The sequence below is a fragment of the Salmo salar genome, chromosome ssa05 (assembly GCF_905237065.1).
Source record: "Salmo salar chromosome ssa05, Ssal_v3.1, whole genome shotgun sequence".
NCBI lineage: Eukaryota > Metazoa > Chordata > Actinopteri > Salmoniformes > Salmonidae > Salmo > Salmo salar.
In genome coordinates this window covers 17,658,710-17,672,593 of record NC_059446.1, presented here as the reverse complement: position 1 = coordinate 17,672,593, position 13,884 = coordinate 17,658,710, and the positions used below count along the sequence as shown (strand labels likewise).

Here is a 13,884-nt window from a genome sequence, read left to right as displayed (position 1 = left end):
TTTATTTTTTTGAGCAGTATATTTCTATGTGCAACATTGAGAATAGTTTCCTCTGGCTGAATACACCCCAGAGGTCGCAGTGAGGAGGAGGAATCCTGCCCCATCAGCCGACAGCAGGAGCACCCAGACTGGACATAAGTCTGTCTGCTCGCCTCCCTGCAGACCTAGGTTCAAATAGTATTAGATTTTTTAAAAAATACTTTGAGCTTTGCTTGAGTCTGCCCTGAGTGCCAGATGTGCAGAGTTTGCATGCTGCACTTTAGTGGACTATTCTGTTGGTTACATCACGCCAAGCAAGCTCAATCAAGCACGGATAAAGTATTTGAAAGATTGTTAATAATATTTGAACCCAGGTCTGTCTCCCGGCTCGTCCTCCTTCTCAGAGCCTCAGTGTTCTGTATTGACATTGCGTCCTGTGAGGCCTGGCTGAATCTCTCTCTCTGCTTAGTGCCAGATGTTGGATGAGTTATCTATCTCGTTTCCAGCTCTTGTTTATGGCAAGGCCACTTAGCTAGCTAGCTCCTTACTGAATACTTTGGCCAGTGTTGCCCATCACCCTGGACACACATTAGATACACTTTACTGAGGATTTTCTTTTACAAAATGTTCCTCAATCTAGTGGTACTCGTGGTTTCTATGGTTACCCTATAATAATAAAGCTTCTGACTGGAACTTCTTAGTCCACATTCACTCTTCACAGATACAGAGCAGCATTTAGGACTGCACGGTATTGTTTCTTGGAAGAACAGGCAAACCACTAAACCAACTTGAACAACCTCTCACAGTTATAAAAGATGCTGATGCTGTACCACCCGACAGTCTTGGAGACTAATAAACTATGACTTATCTTCTTAGAGATGTTTATGACCGCTAATTATTAGTTCTGAGCTACTTCCTGGAAGTAGAACAGACAAACGGGTAAAACAACTTGAATCACCAAGATAGTGGGTGAATCTCAAAGCACATTGGAGCAAAAGATCTAAAGCTCCTCCCCTCAGATCTTCTCCACCAATGAATTTTGAGAAAGAAGCATTGAGAGTGGACACAAGGAATCAAGGAAATACAATTCATTTGCTCAGTGATTCTCTCTTGAATAACGAGTAGTGGTTCCATACACTACATCTGAAACCTCTCCCTCCCTTGTCCCCCAGGACTCCTGCATGACTACTGTGGTGATTACAATGTGGCCTTCTACCTGGCAGGAGGCCCTCCCATCGTGGGGGGCATGGTGCTGTTCTTTGTGCCCCTGATACACCAACGGCAGCAGAGAGCCCTTGAGGGCCAGGGTGGTGGGCCGGAGGACCCCAGCACAGATCACATGCTGCCCCCGGCAGGAGGCCCCAAGGGCTGCTCTAACGGAGAAATGTTGCCTGGATACACTGACGTGGAGACACACATCTGAGTAGCACTTCACTAAGGTATGAGAAGGGAGGGGTGTGTGTGTGTGTGTGTGTGTGTGTGTGTGTGTGTGTGTGTGTGTGTGTGTGTGTGTGTGTGTGTGTGTGTGTGTGTGTGTGTGTGTGTGTGTGTGTGTGTGTGTGTGTGTGTGTGTGTGTACACACGTAGGCATGCATGCACAGACAGACAGACAGACAGACAGACAGACAGACAGACAGACAGACAGACAGACAGACAGACAGACAGACAGACAGACAGACAGACAGACAGACAGACAGACACAAAGATCCTAGATTGAAATTACGGTCATCTTCTCATGTTGTCCTTCTTCCTTCTCTCAGGGATTCTATTCACCAGCACCTGAGATCTGACCGTCCCTGCACCTCCTCCCTTCCCCCGGTCCCTGACCCCTGGCCCCTAACCACGGACTACCTGCTGATGTACCTCTCAACCTTCCTACAGTTTCTATAGGAACCCTCCTCCTGTCTATAGGAAGCCCCCTCTCTGAATGCCATTAGTTCCTTATAGTGATCCCTGTGGTCTAAGGAGAGAGGGGGAGAAGGTTTTTTTGCCCTCTGAAGCAAAGGAGGAACACATCACTGACCAACCTCCTGGACGAAGAGACAAATGGCATTATCATAGGATCTGGGCGTCACACAATCCGAAACAGTGTTCTCTTTCCCTGTGGCTTTAAGCTCATCTAAAACGGGAATGCACACAATAGGTGTGTACCGTTTAGAGCTGGCCGCCTGGAAGAAATCATTTTTTAAATCCTATTGCGTCTGGAATCAGAGTATGTAAATGATTTAATATGCTTCAGTGGGTTTTTAAATGACAGATTATTCAGAAAGATAAATAGTAGTAGAGTAATTGAATGGAGTACTTTGTTCTACTCTGTCTAGACCACAAGCATCTCACACTATATTTCATATGTTCCTTCTGTGTCTGGGTGTTTCATTAGATAGGTCTAGGGCATAATATAGGACATTGGAAAGATTTCAGTTATTATGACAACTTATTGCAGTTACATTTTACAAGTCTCAGTTCATTTTGTTTATGATAGACCAAGGAAGAACACATATCTGTTTCAGTTGTGTATTATACTATAGGTCTCCATGGTGATTCCCCCTTGGAAAAGCCACTAAAGCAGTCACCTCAACCACATACGTACTTATGCAGTTTTTCCATATGTAACCCGTGCCATGGTGGAGCTACAGATAGAGAGCCAGACCACACAGAATGGATTATTTACCGGCTTCTGACTTTGTCGTCTTAAATCTATTTTTTTAACAGTTATATTTCTAAGACTTTAAGTCAATCAAATTTGAATTGAAACTAAATACACCTCTCTGAGATGTTTTGCCAAATGTTTATTTACTCTGCAGATTCGTTTTTATTGTTTTAAGTTTGGAATGTTTTTTTTATTCGTTTTTACCATCTGTTTCTTACAATGGCATTGTGATCTTGTTATTCCCATGGGGGTGGATCCTGACTTCCACTTTCAGACTCCCATTGACATCAATGTATGACTATGTGAAAATTCTACTTAAGTGAAAGTTTTACTTAATAAATGGAAGTTAGGATTCTCCCCATTATCAGTCAAGAATTGAGCCATAGATCTCGATGGTCCGGGGTCTGAAATCTAGCGGTGCTAATAATGATAATGAATCATCCACTGATATACAGTTGTTGAGAAATAAGACTGGCAGTTTATTAGAAAGAAAAATAACCTTTAGTCTGCAAGATTTTTTGGAAACAATCAAAATCTATATTAAGGGCATTGAGCTTAATTTTGATTCGAAGGCCATGGTTTTGTGTGTGTGTGTGTGTGTGTGTGTGTGTGTGTGTGTGTGTGTGTTTAGGGCATTGGGCCACAGAATGATTGCCATTACATACATGCACTCATTGGCTATATCCTTTTTTTCAGCCTGATCCCCATCGGTCCACATCAAACATATTTGTTGATGAGTTTGCTGCTTCTTATCTTCAGATGACAACATACTGTTTGTTGGGTTCATACGTCGTCACGGTAATAACCAGATACTGCCTCATGGAGATTCTAACTCTAGTAGAGAAATTCATTCAATTGCAGTTGCTGTTACGTTTCGTTAATGTTAAACGGACCACTTACCTCCTTGAGATGACATTTTCCGCACGACAGAATGGTTGAATAGGAGTGTCCCAAATGGCACCCTATTCCCTATATAGTGCTCTATGGTCACTCGTCAAAAGTACTGCACTAGTAAGGGAATAGAATGCCATTTGGGACACAGTCTAGGCCTAATGGAGGACAGAGAGGGAAACAGAGAGAGGACAAAGACGTCAATACCTCAGTAATCTAGTTACATATGTTGGCATTCTTCAAATCATGACATCATACTTCCAAGTGAAATGAAATGGTTGCTATTTGTTTTCTACAGCTGTTAGCTTCAGCACCACTGAGCTGAACATACTGAAAAAAATATCCAAAAACCCTATTCTCAAACTACAATGCTTCACTCCAGTTATTAATACTCGTTAGTACTTGTGTGTGTTTCTGTCTGTGCGTTCACTGTGTCTGTGTGTGTGTGTGTGCACTCAGATGTATGAGATTTACCTTCCCTCTCCCCCATCTGGCTGTGATCCATACTTTTTAAACTCTTTATTTTTCCTTCCTGCTGCTCTAAATGTCATTCCCTCTGACAGTTTAGTCCCTGCCATGTAATATAGATATGATCACTATGGTCCTTGCCTCCATTAAGGCTGCAGACTGAGTGGACTACTCTGACTGTTACCTCATTAAGTTCCTCGGTCTCTCTTCTGATGATCTCACCGCCATGCTGCTCCTATATCTCCTACAGCTGTTCTGAGAGCCCGCTAGCTCACCGTGCATTATCATCCTTAGCTCACCATGCATTATCATCCTTAGGCTATAGATGGAAGAGGAAACCTTGTTTGATCAAGCAGGCTGTAATACAAAATGTACTTTTTGATAATTCATTTTGATCGTTCTCCTATAGTTGGTCAGAGAGCTTGCTGGCTCTTGCCAGGTTAAACCAGATTGAACCATTGTGAGTGCAGCATTCAGTCTGGTCTACCAGGCTATGCTCCTGTCTCACCAAGCATCCTTATCCTTATACTGTAGAGATGCAGAGTAAACTGTGCTGTTTGCTCGCTGTAGTCAAACACTACAAGATGTACTTTTGATCATTCTCTTGTTTAATTTGGCACGTGTCATTGTTCTGTTGGTGTTTTGATGAGATAGGCTATTGAGATATTTGATTTTTAACTACTGAGATAGAACCTATTTGGACGCGAGTGGTTAATGACTGATAGTGAAACATGCAGCCTTCATAGTGTTGTTTGCTTAACCAATGTTTGGCTAGTCAAAGTCCTGTTGTCTTTGCAGCCTTGGTGGCCCAGCGGGGACAGTGGTTTCTGAGTGGGCACTAGTGCAGATTGCACCCTAAATGTCTAGGCCCTGTACCAGTTCAAGGAACGGTCACTGAAAGGGTCACATGTTACATAGGCTTACATGTACACTATGAGAGTAGAATCTCATCATAAATCTACATATTTACACAGCTTAAATAACTCAATGTTTTAATTTTATGTTTCCGAATATTGTTGATATTTTAATTGTATCTCGCCCTATAGCAGCCATAACATTCTCAACCCGAGTGATCTTTTGGGAGTTTTCTCCCATTTTCTTTTGTCAAGATGTAATTTTTTTTGTCCAGTCCAGCCCAGTGTGTGTTAGACAGGGCTGTCAGATAAGGTCAGATGCAGTCCTCTTTTTATTACATCCTTGGGCTGGTGTACACCATGTCTCTGTCCCAAATGGAACTCTATTCCTTATATAGCGGACTACTTTTGACCAGAGCCCTATGGACCCTGGTAATTGTTTTTACACTATATAGGGAATAGGGTGCCATTTTGGACGTATCCCTTGTCTTTATACTTCTGACCCCACTTATCTACCCTACATACAGTCTCTTCTTCTATAGCTTTTGCTGTATCACCCATAGACTGTACACCACCCTGACTGTATCGCTCGTAGACTGGTCATCACCCTGACTGTATCACGTGTAGACTGCACATCACCCTGACTGTATCACCCATAGACTGTACATCACCCTGATTGTATCACCTGTAGAACTTACTTCACCCTGATTGTTTCACCCGTAGACTGCACATCACCCTGGCTGTATCACCTGTAGACTGTGCATCACCCTGACTGTACATCACCCATAGACTGTACATCACCCGTAGACTGCACATCACCCTGGCTGTATCACCTGTAGACTGTGCATCACCCTGACTGTACATCACCCATAGACTGTACATCACCCGTAGACTACACATCACCCTGACTGTATCACCCGTAGACTGCACATCACCCTAACTGTATCACCCGTAGAATGTGCATAACTCTGACTTGATCACCCGTAGACTGTACATCATCCTTGCTGTATCACAAGTAGACTGTACAGTTGAAGTCGGAAGTTTACATACACCTTAGCCAAATACATTTAAACTCAGTTTTTTTTTACAATTCCTGACATTTAATCCTAGTAAAAATTCCCTGTCTTAGGTCAGTTAGGATCACCACTTTATTTTGAGAATGTGAAATGTCAGAATAATAGTAGAGAGAATGATTTATTTCAGCTTTAATTTCTTTCATCACATTCCCAGTGGGACAGAAGTTTACATACACTCAATTAGTATTTGGTAGCATTGCCTTTAAATTGTTTAACTTGGGTCAAACTTTTTCGGGTAGCCTTCCACAAGCTTCCCACAATAAGTTGGGTGAATTTTGGCCCATTCCTCCTGACAGAGCTGGTGTAACTGAGTCAGGTTTGTAGGCCTCCTTGCTCACACACGCTTTTTCAGTTCTGCCCACACATTTTTTATGGGATTGAGGTCAGGGCTTTATGATGGCCACTCCAATACCTTGACTTTGTTGTCCTTAAGCCGTTTTGCCACAACTTTGGAAGTATGCTTGGGGTCATTGTTCATTTGGAAGACCCATTTGCGACCAAACCTTAACTTCCTGACCGACGTCTTGAGATGTTGCTTCAATATGTCCACATCATTTTCCTGCCTCATGATGCCATCTATTTTGTGAAGTGCACCAGTCCCTCCTGCAGCAAAGCACCCCCACAACATGATGCTGCCACCCCCCTGTGCTTTACGGTTGGGATGGTGTTCTTCGGCTTGCAAACATCCCCCTTTTTTCTCCAAACATGACGATGGTCATTATGGCCAAACAGTTCTATTTTTGTTTCATCAGACCAGAGGACATTTCTCCAAAATGTACGATCTTTGTCCCCATGTGCAGTTGCAAACTGTAGTCTGGCTTTTTTATGCCGGTTTTGGGAGCATTGGCTTCTTCCTTGCTGAGCGGCCTTTCAGGTTATGTCGATATAGGACTTGTTTTACTGTGGATATAGATACTTTTGTACCTGTTTCCTCCAGCATTCACAAGGTTGTTCTGGGATTGATTTGCACTTTTCGCACCAAAGTACGTTCATCTCTAGGAGACAGAACGCGTCTCCTTCCTGAGCGGTATGACGGCTGCGTGATTCCATGATGTTTATACTTGCGTACTATTGTTTGTACCGATGAACATGGTACCTTCAGGCATTTGGAAATTGCTCCCAAGGATGAACCAGACTTGTGGAGGTATACCATTTTTTTCTGAGGTCTTGGCTGATTTTCCCATGATGTCAAGCAAAGAGGCACTGCGTTTGAAGGTAAGCCTTGAAATTCATCCACAGGTACACCTCCAATTGACTCAAATGATGTCAATTAGCCTATCAGAAGCTTCTAAAGCCATGACATAATTTTCCAAGCTGTTTGAAGGCACAGTCAACTTAGTGTATGTAAACTTCTGACCCACTGGAATTGTGATACAGTGACTTATAAGTGAAGTAATCTGTCTAAACAATTGTTGGAAAAATGACTTGTGTCATGCACAAAGTAGATGTCCTAACCGACTTGCCAAAACTATAGTTTGTTAGCAAGAAATTTGTGGAGTGGTTGAAAAACGAGTTTTAATGACTCCAACCTAAGTGTGTGTAAACTTCTGACTTCAACTGTACATCATCCTGGCTGTATCACCTGTAGACTGTACATCACCCTGGCTGTATCACCCGTAGACTACATCACCCTGGCTGTATCACCCGTAGACTACATCACCCTGGCTGTATCACCTGTAGACTGCACATCACCCTGACTGTATCACCTGTAGACTACATCACCCTGGCTGTATCACCTGTAGACTGTACATCATCCTGGCTGTATCACCCGTAGACTTTACATCACCCTGACTGTATCACCCGTAGACTACATCACCCTGGCTGTATCACCCGTAGACTGTACATCACCCTGGCTGTATCACTTGTAGACTACATCACCCTGGCTGTATCACCTGTAGACTGTACATCACCCTGTCTGTATCACCCGTAGACTACGTCACCCTGGCTGTATCACCCGTAGACAACATCACCCTGGCTGTATCACTCGTAGACTACATCACCCTGGCTGTATCACCTGTAGACTGCACATCACCCTGGCTGTATCACCCGTAGACTGTACATCACCCTCGCTGTATCACCCGTAGACTGTACATCACCCTGGCTGTATCACCCGTAGACTACATCACCCTGGCTGTATCACCTGTAGACTGCACATCACCCTGGCTGTATCACCCGTAGACAACATCACCCTGGCTGTATCACCCGTAGACTGTACATCACCCTGGCTGTATCACCCGTAGACTGTACATCACCCTGGCTGTATCACCCGTAGACTGTACATCACCCTGGCTGTATCACTCGTAGACTACATCACCCTGGCTGTATCACCCGTAGACTGCATCACCCGTAGACTGTACATCACCCTGACTGCATCACCCGTAGACTGCACATCACCCTGGCTGCATCACCCGTAGACTGTACATCATCCTGGCTGTATCACCCGTAGACTGTACATCACCCTGGCTGTATCACCCGTAGACTGTACATCACCCTGGCTGCATCACCCGTAGACTGTACATCACCCTGGCTGTATCACCCGTAGACTGTACATCACCCTGGATGTATCACCCGTAGACTGTACATCACCCTGGCTGTATCACCCGTAGACTACATCACCCTGGATGTATCACCCGTAGACTGTACATCACCCTGGCTGTATCACCCGTACACTGTACATCACCCTGGCTGTATCACCCGTAGACTGTACATCACCCTGGCTGTAACACCCGTACACTGTACATCACCCTGGCTGCATCACCCATAGACTGCATCACCCTGACTGTTGCTCTTGTTTAATCTTTTAACTCATCTCTCCCTCTGTTATCTTTTGCACGTTTCTGCTGTTATTTTCATCACAACGCTCACCTCAGATTTTCTACCAACTGTCAGCAATCTGTTCCTGAACCTCAACATTTCAGATATATATTTTTAGTTGTATTTTTTCAAGAAATGTTATAACAATAGATTTGAAATTAAGACTTATGCTGCTAGATAAACGCAATTTTTTCTGTGAAGTTATTTTGGATCTGTAGTAAAACACAATTTGTTATTGTTTTCTATTAAACCAACAATAAATGTTTAATATGATGAGAACTGCTTTAGTTTTCTTTGCCACTGCATTATACTGTATGCCTCTGGATATAACATACTTCCTGTAACACGTGTGTGTGTGTGTGTGTGTGTGTGTGTGTGTGTGTGTGTTGTGACTCATTGCGAAATTCACTGAGGCTGAGCATCATGGTGTATGTTAGCCGCCCCCTGACTAACTGCCGTGTTTGCATATGTTCTAGTTTAAAGGATGTGATATTACGTTCGCTCTGACTAATTGGGAAACAGTGTATATGTTAGCCCTGTGACTAACTGACATATTCTCATATGAACATGGTTTAGTTAGGTCCGACAGTAGCTATTACCATAAATGTGTTATGTGATGTTAAATGATGTGTTGTTTTAGCTCGGGTCTCAATATGACTCGGGGAAATGAAATTATGCCCATGTTATCCAACCCCTGACTGCCATATATTTCCATATGAACACGGCTCAGTGCAGCCAGGCGTCAAGCTGTTGTCTGTGGCCCAAATGTCACCCTATTCCTTTATAGTGCACTACTTTTCACCAGCGCCCATAGGGTGCCCTGTATAGGGAATAGGGTGACATTTGGATTGCACATGTTCTCTCCCTCTGCTCCCCGCTCTCCCTATTTGACCCACTTTACTCACTCAGCAGCCAATCGGCCAATCAAACACAATTTAGAACGCACACTCCATTGGATGCCCCAGAAAAGAATCACCAGAATTCTGTTCAGTTCTTAGAACTACTGGCAGCCAGGCATGTTGTACTACCCTGCTACACCCCTCTTTGGTGGCTACAATCACGCAAAGCAGGTCTGAGCCTGGCCTGTACTGGGATGGATGGATGGATGGATGGATGGATAGCTTGAGTGAATGGGTTTTAAGTAGAACAGTGGTGGGGATCAGGGGACTGTGTGAATAGACACAACGGGGTTGTTGCCAAAATGCTGCACAAATGTTTTTTTATTAATTTCTGTTGCTTTCTCCTGTGTGTGTGAATGGGGTTATATATACAGAACAAAAATATAAACGCAACATGCAACAATTTCAATGAATGTACTGAGTTACAGTTCATATAAGGAAATCAGTCAATTGAAATAAATTCATTAGGCCCTAATCTATGGATTTCACATGCCTGGGCAGGGGCGCAGCCATGGGTGGGCCTTGGAGGGCATAGGCCCACCCACTGGGGAGCCAATCAGAATGAGTTTTTCCCCACAAAAGGGCTTTATTACAGACAGAAATGCTCCTCAGTTTTATCAGCTTTCTGGGTGGCTGGTCTCTGACGATCCCACAGGTGAAGAAGCCGGATGTGGAGGTCCTGGGCTGTGGTCTGCGGTTGTGAGGCCGGTTCTACTTTTTAAAATGACTTTGGAGGCGGTTTATGGTAGATCATTTAACATTAAATTCTCTGGCAACAGCACTGGTGGACATTCCTTGCACTCTGGCTCAAAACTTGACATCTGTGGTATTGTGTTGTGTGACAAAACTGCACATTTTAGAGTGGTCTTTTATTCTCCACAGCACAAGGTGCACCTGTGTAATGATCATGCTGTTTAATCCGCTTCTTGATATGCCATACCTGTCAGGTGGATGGATTATCTTGGCAAAGGAGAAATGCTCACTAACAGGGATGTAAAACAAATTTGTGCACAGAATTGGAAAGAAATAAGCTTTTTGTGAGTAAGGAACATTTCTGGGATCTTTTATTTCAGCTCATAAAACAACACTTTTTACATGTTGCGTTTATAATTTTTGTTCAGTATAGATGGCTCTTGTAGGAAGAATAGGTTGGTTGGCCAGTAGGGACCCAGCAGTAGCTAACTGATGCACCAGCACAGCGTCTCCAGAAGAGGGAGCCGTCTCTGCTTCAGAACACAGTGAGTCATATGGTAGTCCTACAGAACACAACTAAACCCTATTGTTTCTAGGGACAACCCAAAAACTGCTAAACTTGACACATGTCATGTTCACTATGTAATGGAGCATGGAGAAATAAAATAAAAACCCACTATACCTTAGTACAGTATTAACACACACAGATCAACTGAACCATCTCATTGCATAACCATACATTCTTTGCCACATTGTGAAATCTACCTTCAGGGATTTGGCTCATTTTACATACTGTGGAAACTACTACCAGACTACGCAGAATAATCAGTTACATGGAAATCCCATTACTTCCTTTACCATAAAGACCATCTTTAAATACTTAAATTACCGAAAGTAGAAACTTGTGTGTGTGCGCTTCAGGGTCCTTAGAGTTATTGTTGTGTGAACATGGGCGCTGTGGTTTCAGGAGGAAGAGATGTAAGAGAAATGATAAGAGTGTGGCCATAGTGGTCCCCAGTGGTACGAGTCACACCTACTAACTTCCTTCCTATTCTGAAACTTCTCTCACACCAATCTGACACTAGAGGACCTGGAGCTCCTTTGATAGTGTCACATGATCTATATTGTTGTTACAAACTAACTTACACACCCATAGGAAGGAGGGTTTGCCAAGTAATAACAGAGTCCAGTCATCATTACTTACATGACTAAGTAAAGTAAGTAAGCCTGGTCCGAACCACAACAGCTCGTAGGGGCAAGTTAGAGCCTATGTCCTGTTTCTGTAGCGTGAGGAAGCTTGATGTACAAGTACACCCCCTGGACAGGACGTTAGTATGATTAAGACCTATTAAGGTTTTATTGGAGCAAAAACCAGGTGAATATACATGATCCTGTTCCCATTGTGATAGGGATTGTGTTCTGTTATTGTTTGGTCAGGGATAGTGTGACATGTTGTGCTACTGTCTGTCTGTCTGTCATCCCACCAGGCACAGACGTCAGCTCAACGTCGAGTTTTGATTTATATTTGGTTGAGTTGTCAAGGAACAAGAATTCAACGTGAAATCAACAAAACATGTCACCATGTCATTGGATTTAGGTTAAAAGTTATGTGGAAAAAATAGGAAATGCCGTTAGGTTCAAATCCAATCAGTTTTCCACATTGATTCAACGTCATCACATTAGATTTTTGGGGTTGAAAGGACGTGGAAACAACGTTAATTCAACATGTTTGTGGCCAGTGGGATGTTTTTGCCAACATTTGTCCAGCAGAGTTGTCTGTTTGTTTTCCCCATCCAAACCAAACATGGCTTTGTGGTCAACTTCCTCAGTGAGGGGCTGATAACGAGAAGATTTATGTGCCGCGTCCACAAACACACTGCTCATTGTACTCCCTTTCTCACACACACTGCGGTCTCTCTATCTTTCTCTCTCTCCCCCTCTTCCTCTCTCTCTCTACATCTTCCTCTCTCACACTGCTGTATTTCTCTCTCTGTTTTTCTACTACACTGAACAAAAATATAAACGCAACAATTTCAAAGATTTTGCTGAGTTACAGTTCATATAAGAAAATCTGTTAATTGAAATAAATTCATTAGGCCCTGATCTATGGATTTCACATGACTTGGAATACAGGATATGCTGATGGTCACAGACACCTTAAAAATAAGGTAGGGGCGTGGATCAGAAAACCAGTCAGTATCTGGTGTGACCACCATTTGTCTCATGCAGCGTTACACATCTCCTTCTCATAAAGTTGATCAGGCTGTTGATTGTGGCCTATGGAATATTGTCCCACTCCTCTTCAATTGCTGTGCAAAGTTGCTGGATATTGGCGGGAACTGGAACATGCTGTCATACACATCAATCCAGAGCATCCCAAACATGCTCAATGGGTGACATGTCTGGTGAGTGAATATGCAGGCCATGGAAGAACTGGGACATTTTCAGTTTCCAGGAATTGTGTACAGATCCTTGCGACATGTTGAAACATGAGGTGATGGCAGCCGATGAATGGCACGACAATGGATCTCGTCATGGTATCTCTGTGCATTCAAATTGCCTTGACTGTAGTCACGTCAAGACCCTGGTGACGACGACGAGCACACAGATGAGCTTCCCTGAGACGGTTTCTGACAGTTTGTGCATAAATCCTTCGGTTGTGCAAACCCACAGTTTCATCAGCTGTCCAGGTGGCTGGACTCGATCCTGCAGGTGAAGAAGCCGGATGTGGAAGACCTGGGCTGGCGTGGTTACATGTGGTCTGCGGTTGTGAAGCCGGTTGGACATACTGCCAAATTCTCTAAAATTACAGTAGGGAAATTATCATTCAATTCTCTGACAACAGCTCTGATGGACATTCCTGCAGTCAGCATGTCAATTGCACGCTCCCTAAAAACGTAAGATATCGGTGGCATTGTGTTGTGTGACAAAACTGCACATTTTAGAGTGGCCTTTTATTGTCCCGAGCACAAGGTGTACCTTTGTAATGATCATGCTGTTTAATCAGCTTCTTGATATGCCACACCTGTCAGGTGGATGGATTATCTTGGAAAAGGAGAAATGCTCACTAACAGGGATGTAAACTAATTTGAGGACAACATTTGAAAGAAATACACTTTTTGTGCGTATGGAACATTTCTAGGATCTTATTTCAGCTCATGGTTTATGGGACCAACACTTTCCATGTTGCGTTTATATTTTTGTTCAGCATAGATTATAGAGATTTCTGAATAACCGTATTGTCATCTTTATATCGTCATTTTCTGTACGAGTGGAACAATGGCCATATCAATCACACTTGCCAAATGCCTTGAGAGACTGTGACAAGAGGATAAGACTGAATAACAGTCTGGAGAGACGGGAATGAAGTAAAGGAAGGTGAAACCACCCTCCATAATCATAGAGAAACACAGAGCCACTGCCAGTATCCCCCTGGGCTGGAGCAAAGGAACAAAACAAAAACAAAGAGAACTGTTTGCTGTCACGGAGATGGTGAACAGGACAGGAAGAAAAATAATGGATACATGTGTGTGTCGCAACACTGACCTCTGAAACCAGAC

The 13,884-nt window shown here is 43.4% G+C and overlaps 1 protein-coding gene across 1 annotated transcript in view; it reads left to right on the top strand.

Annotated features, from left to right (window-relative positions):
• Positions 1-2,990, top strand: part of LOC106604362 (monocarboxylate transporter 8-like) — a 36,486-nt gene extending 33,496 nt beyond the window's left edge. Inside the window, exons 7-8 of the mRNA XM_014198918.2 lie at positions 1,152-1,418; positions 1,740-2,990. Coding sequence (XP_014054393.1) covers positions 1,152-1,402 — 251 coding nt within the window. The 3' untranslated portion in view covers positions 1,403-1,418; positions 1,740-2,990. The remainder of the gene's footprint in view (positions 1-1,151; positions 1,419-1,739) is intronic.
• The last annotated feature ends 10,894 nt before the right edge of the window (positions 2,991-13,884 follow it).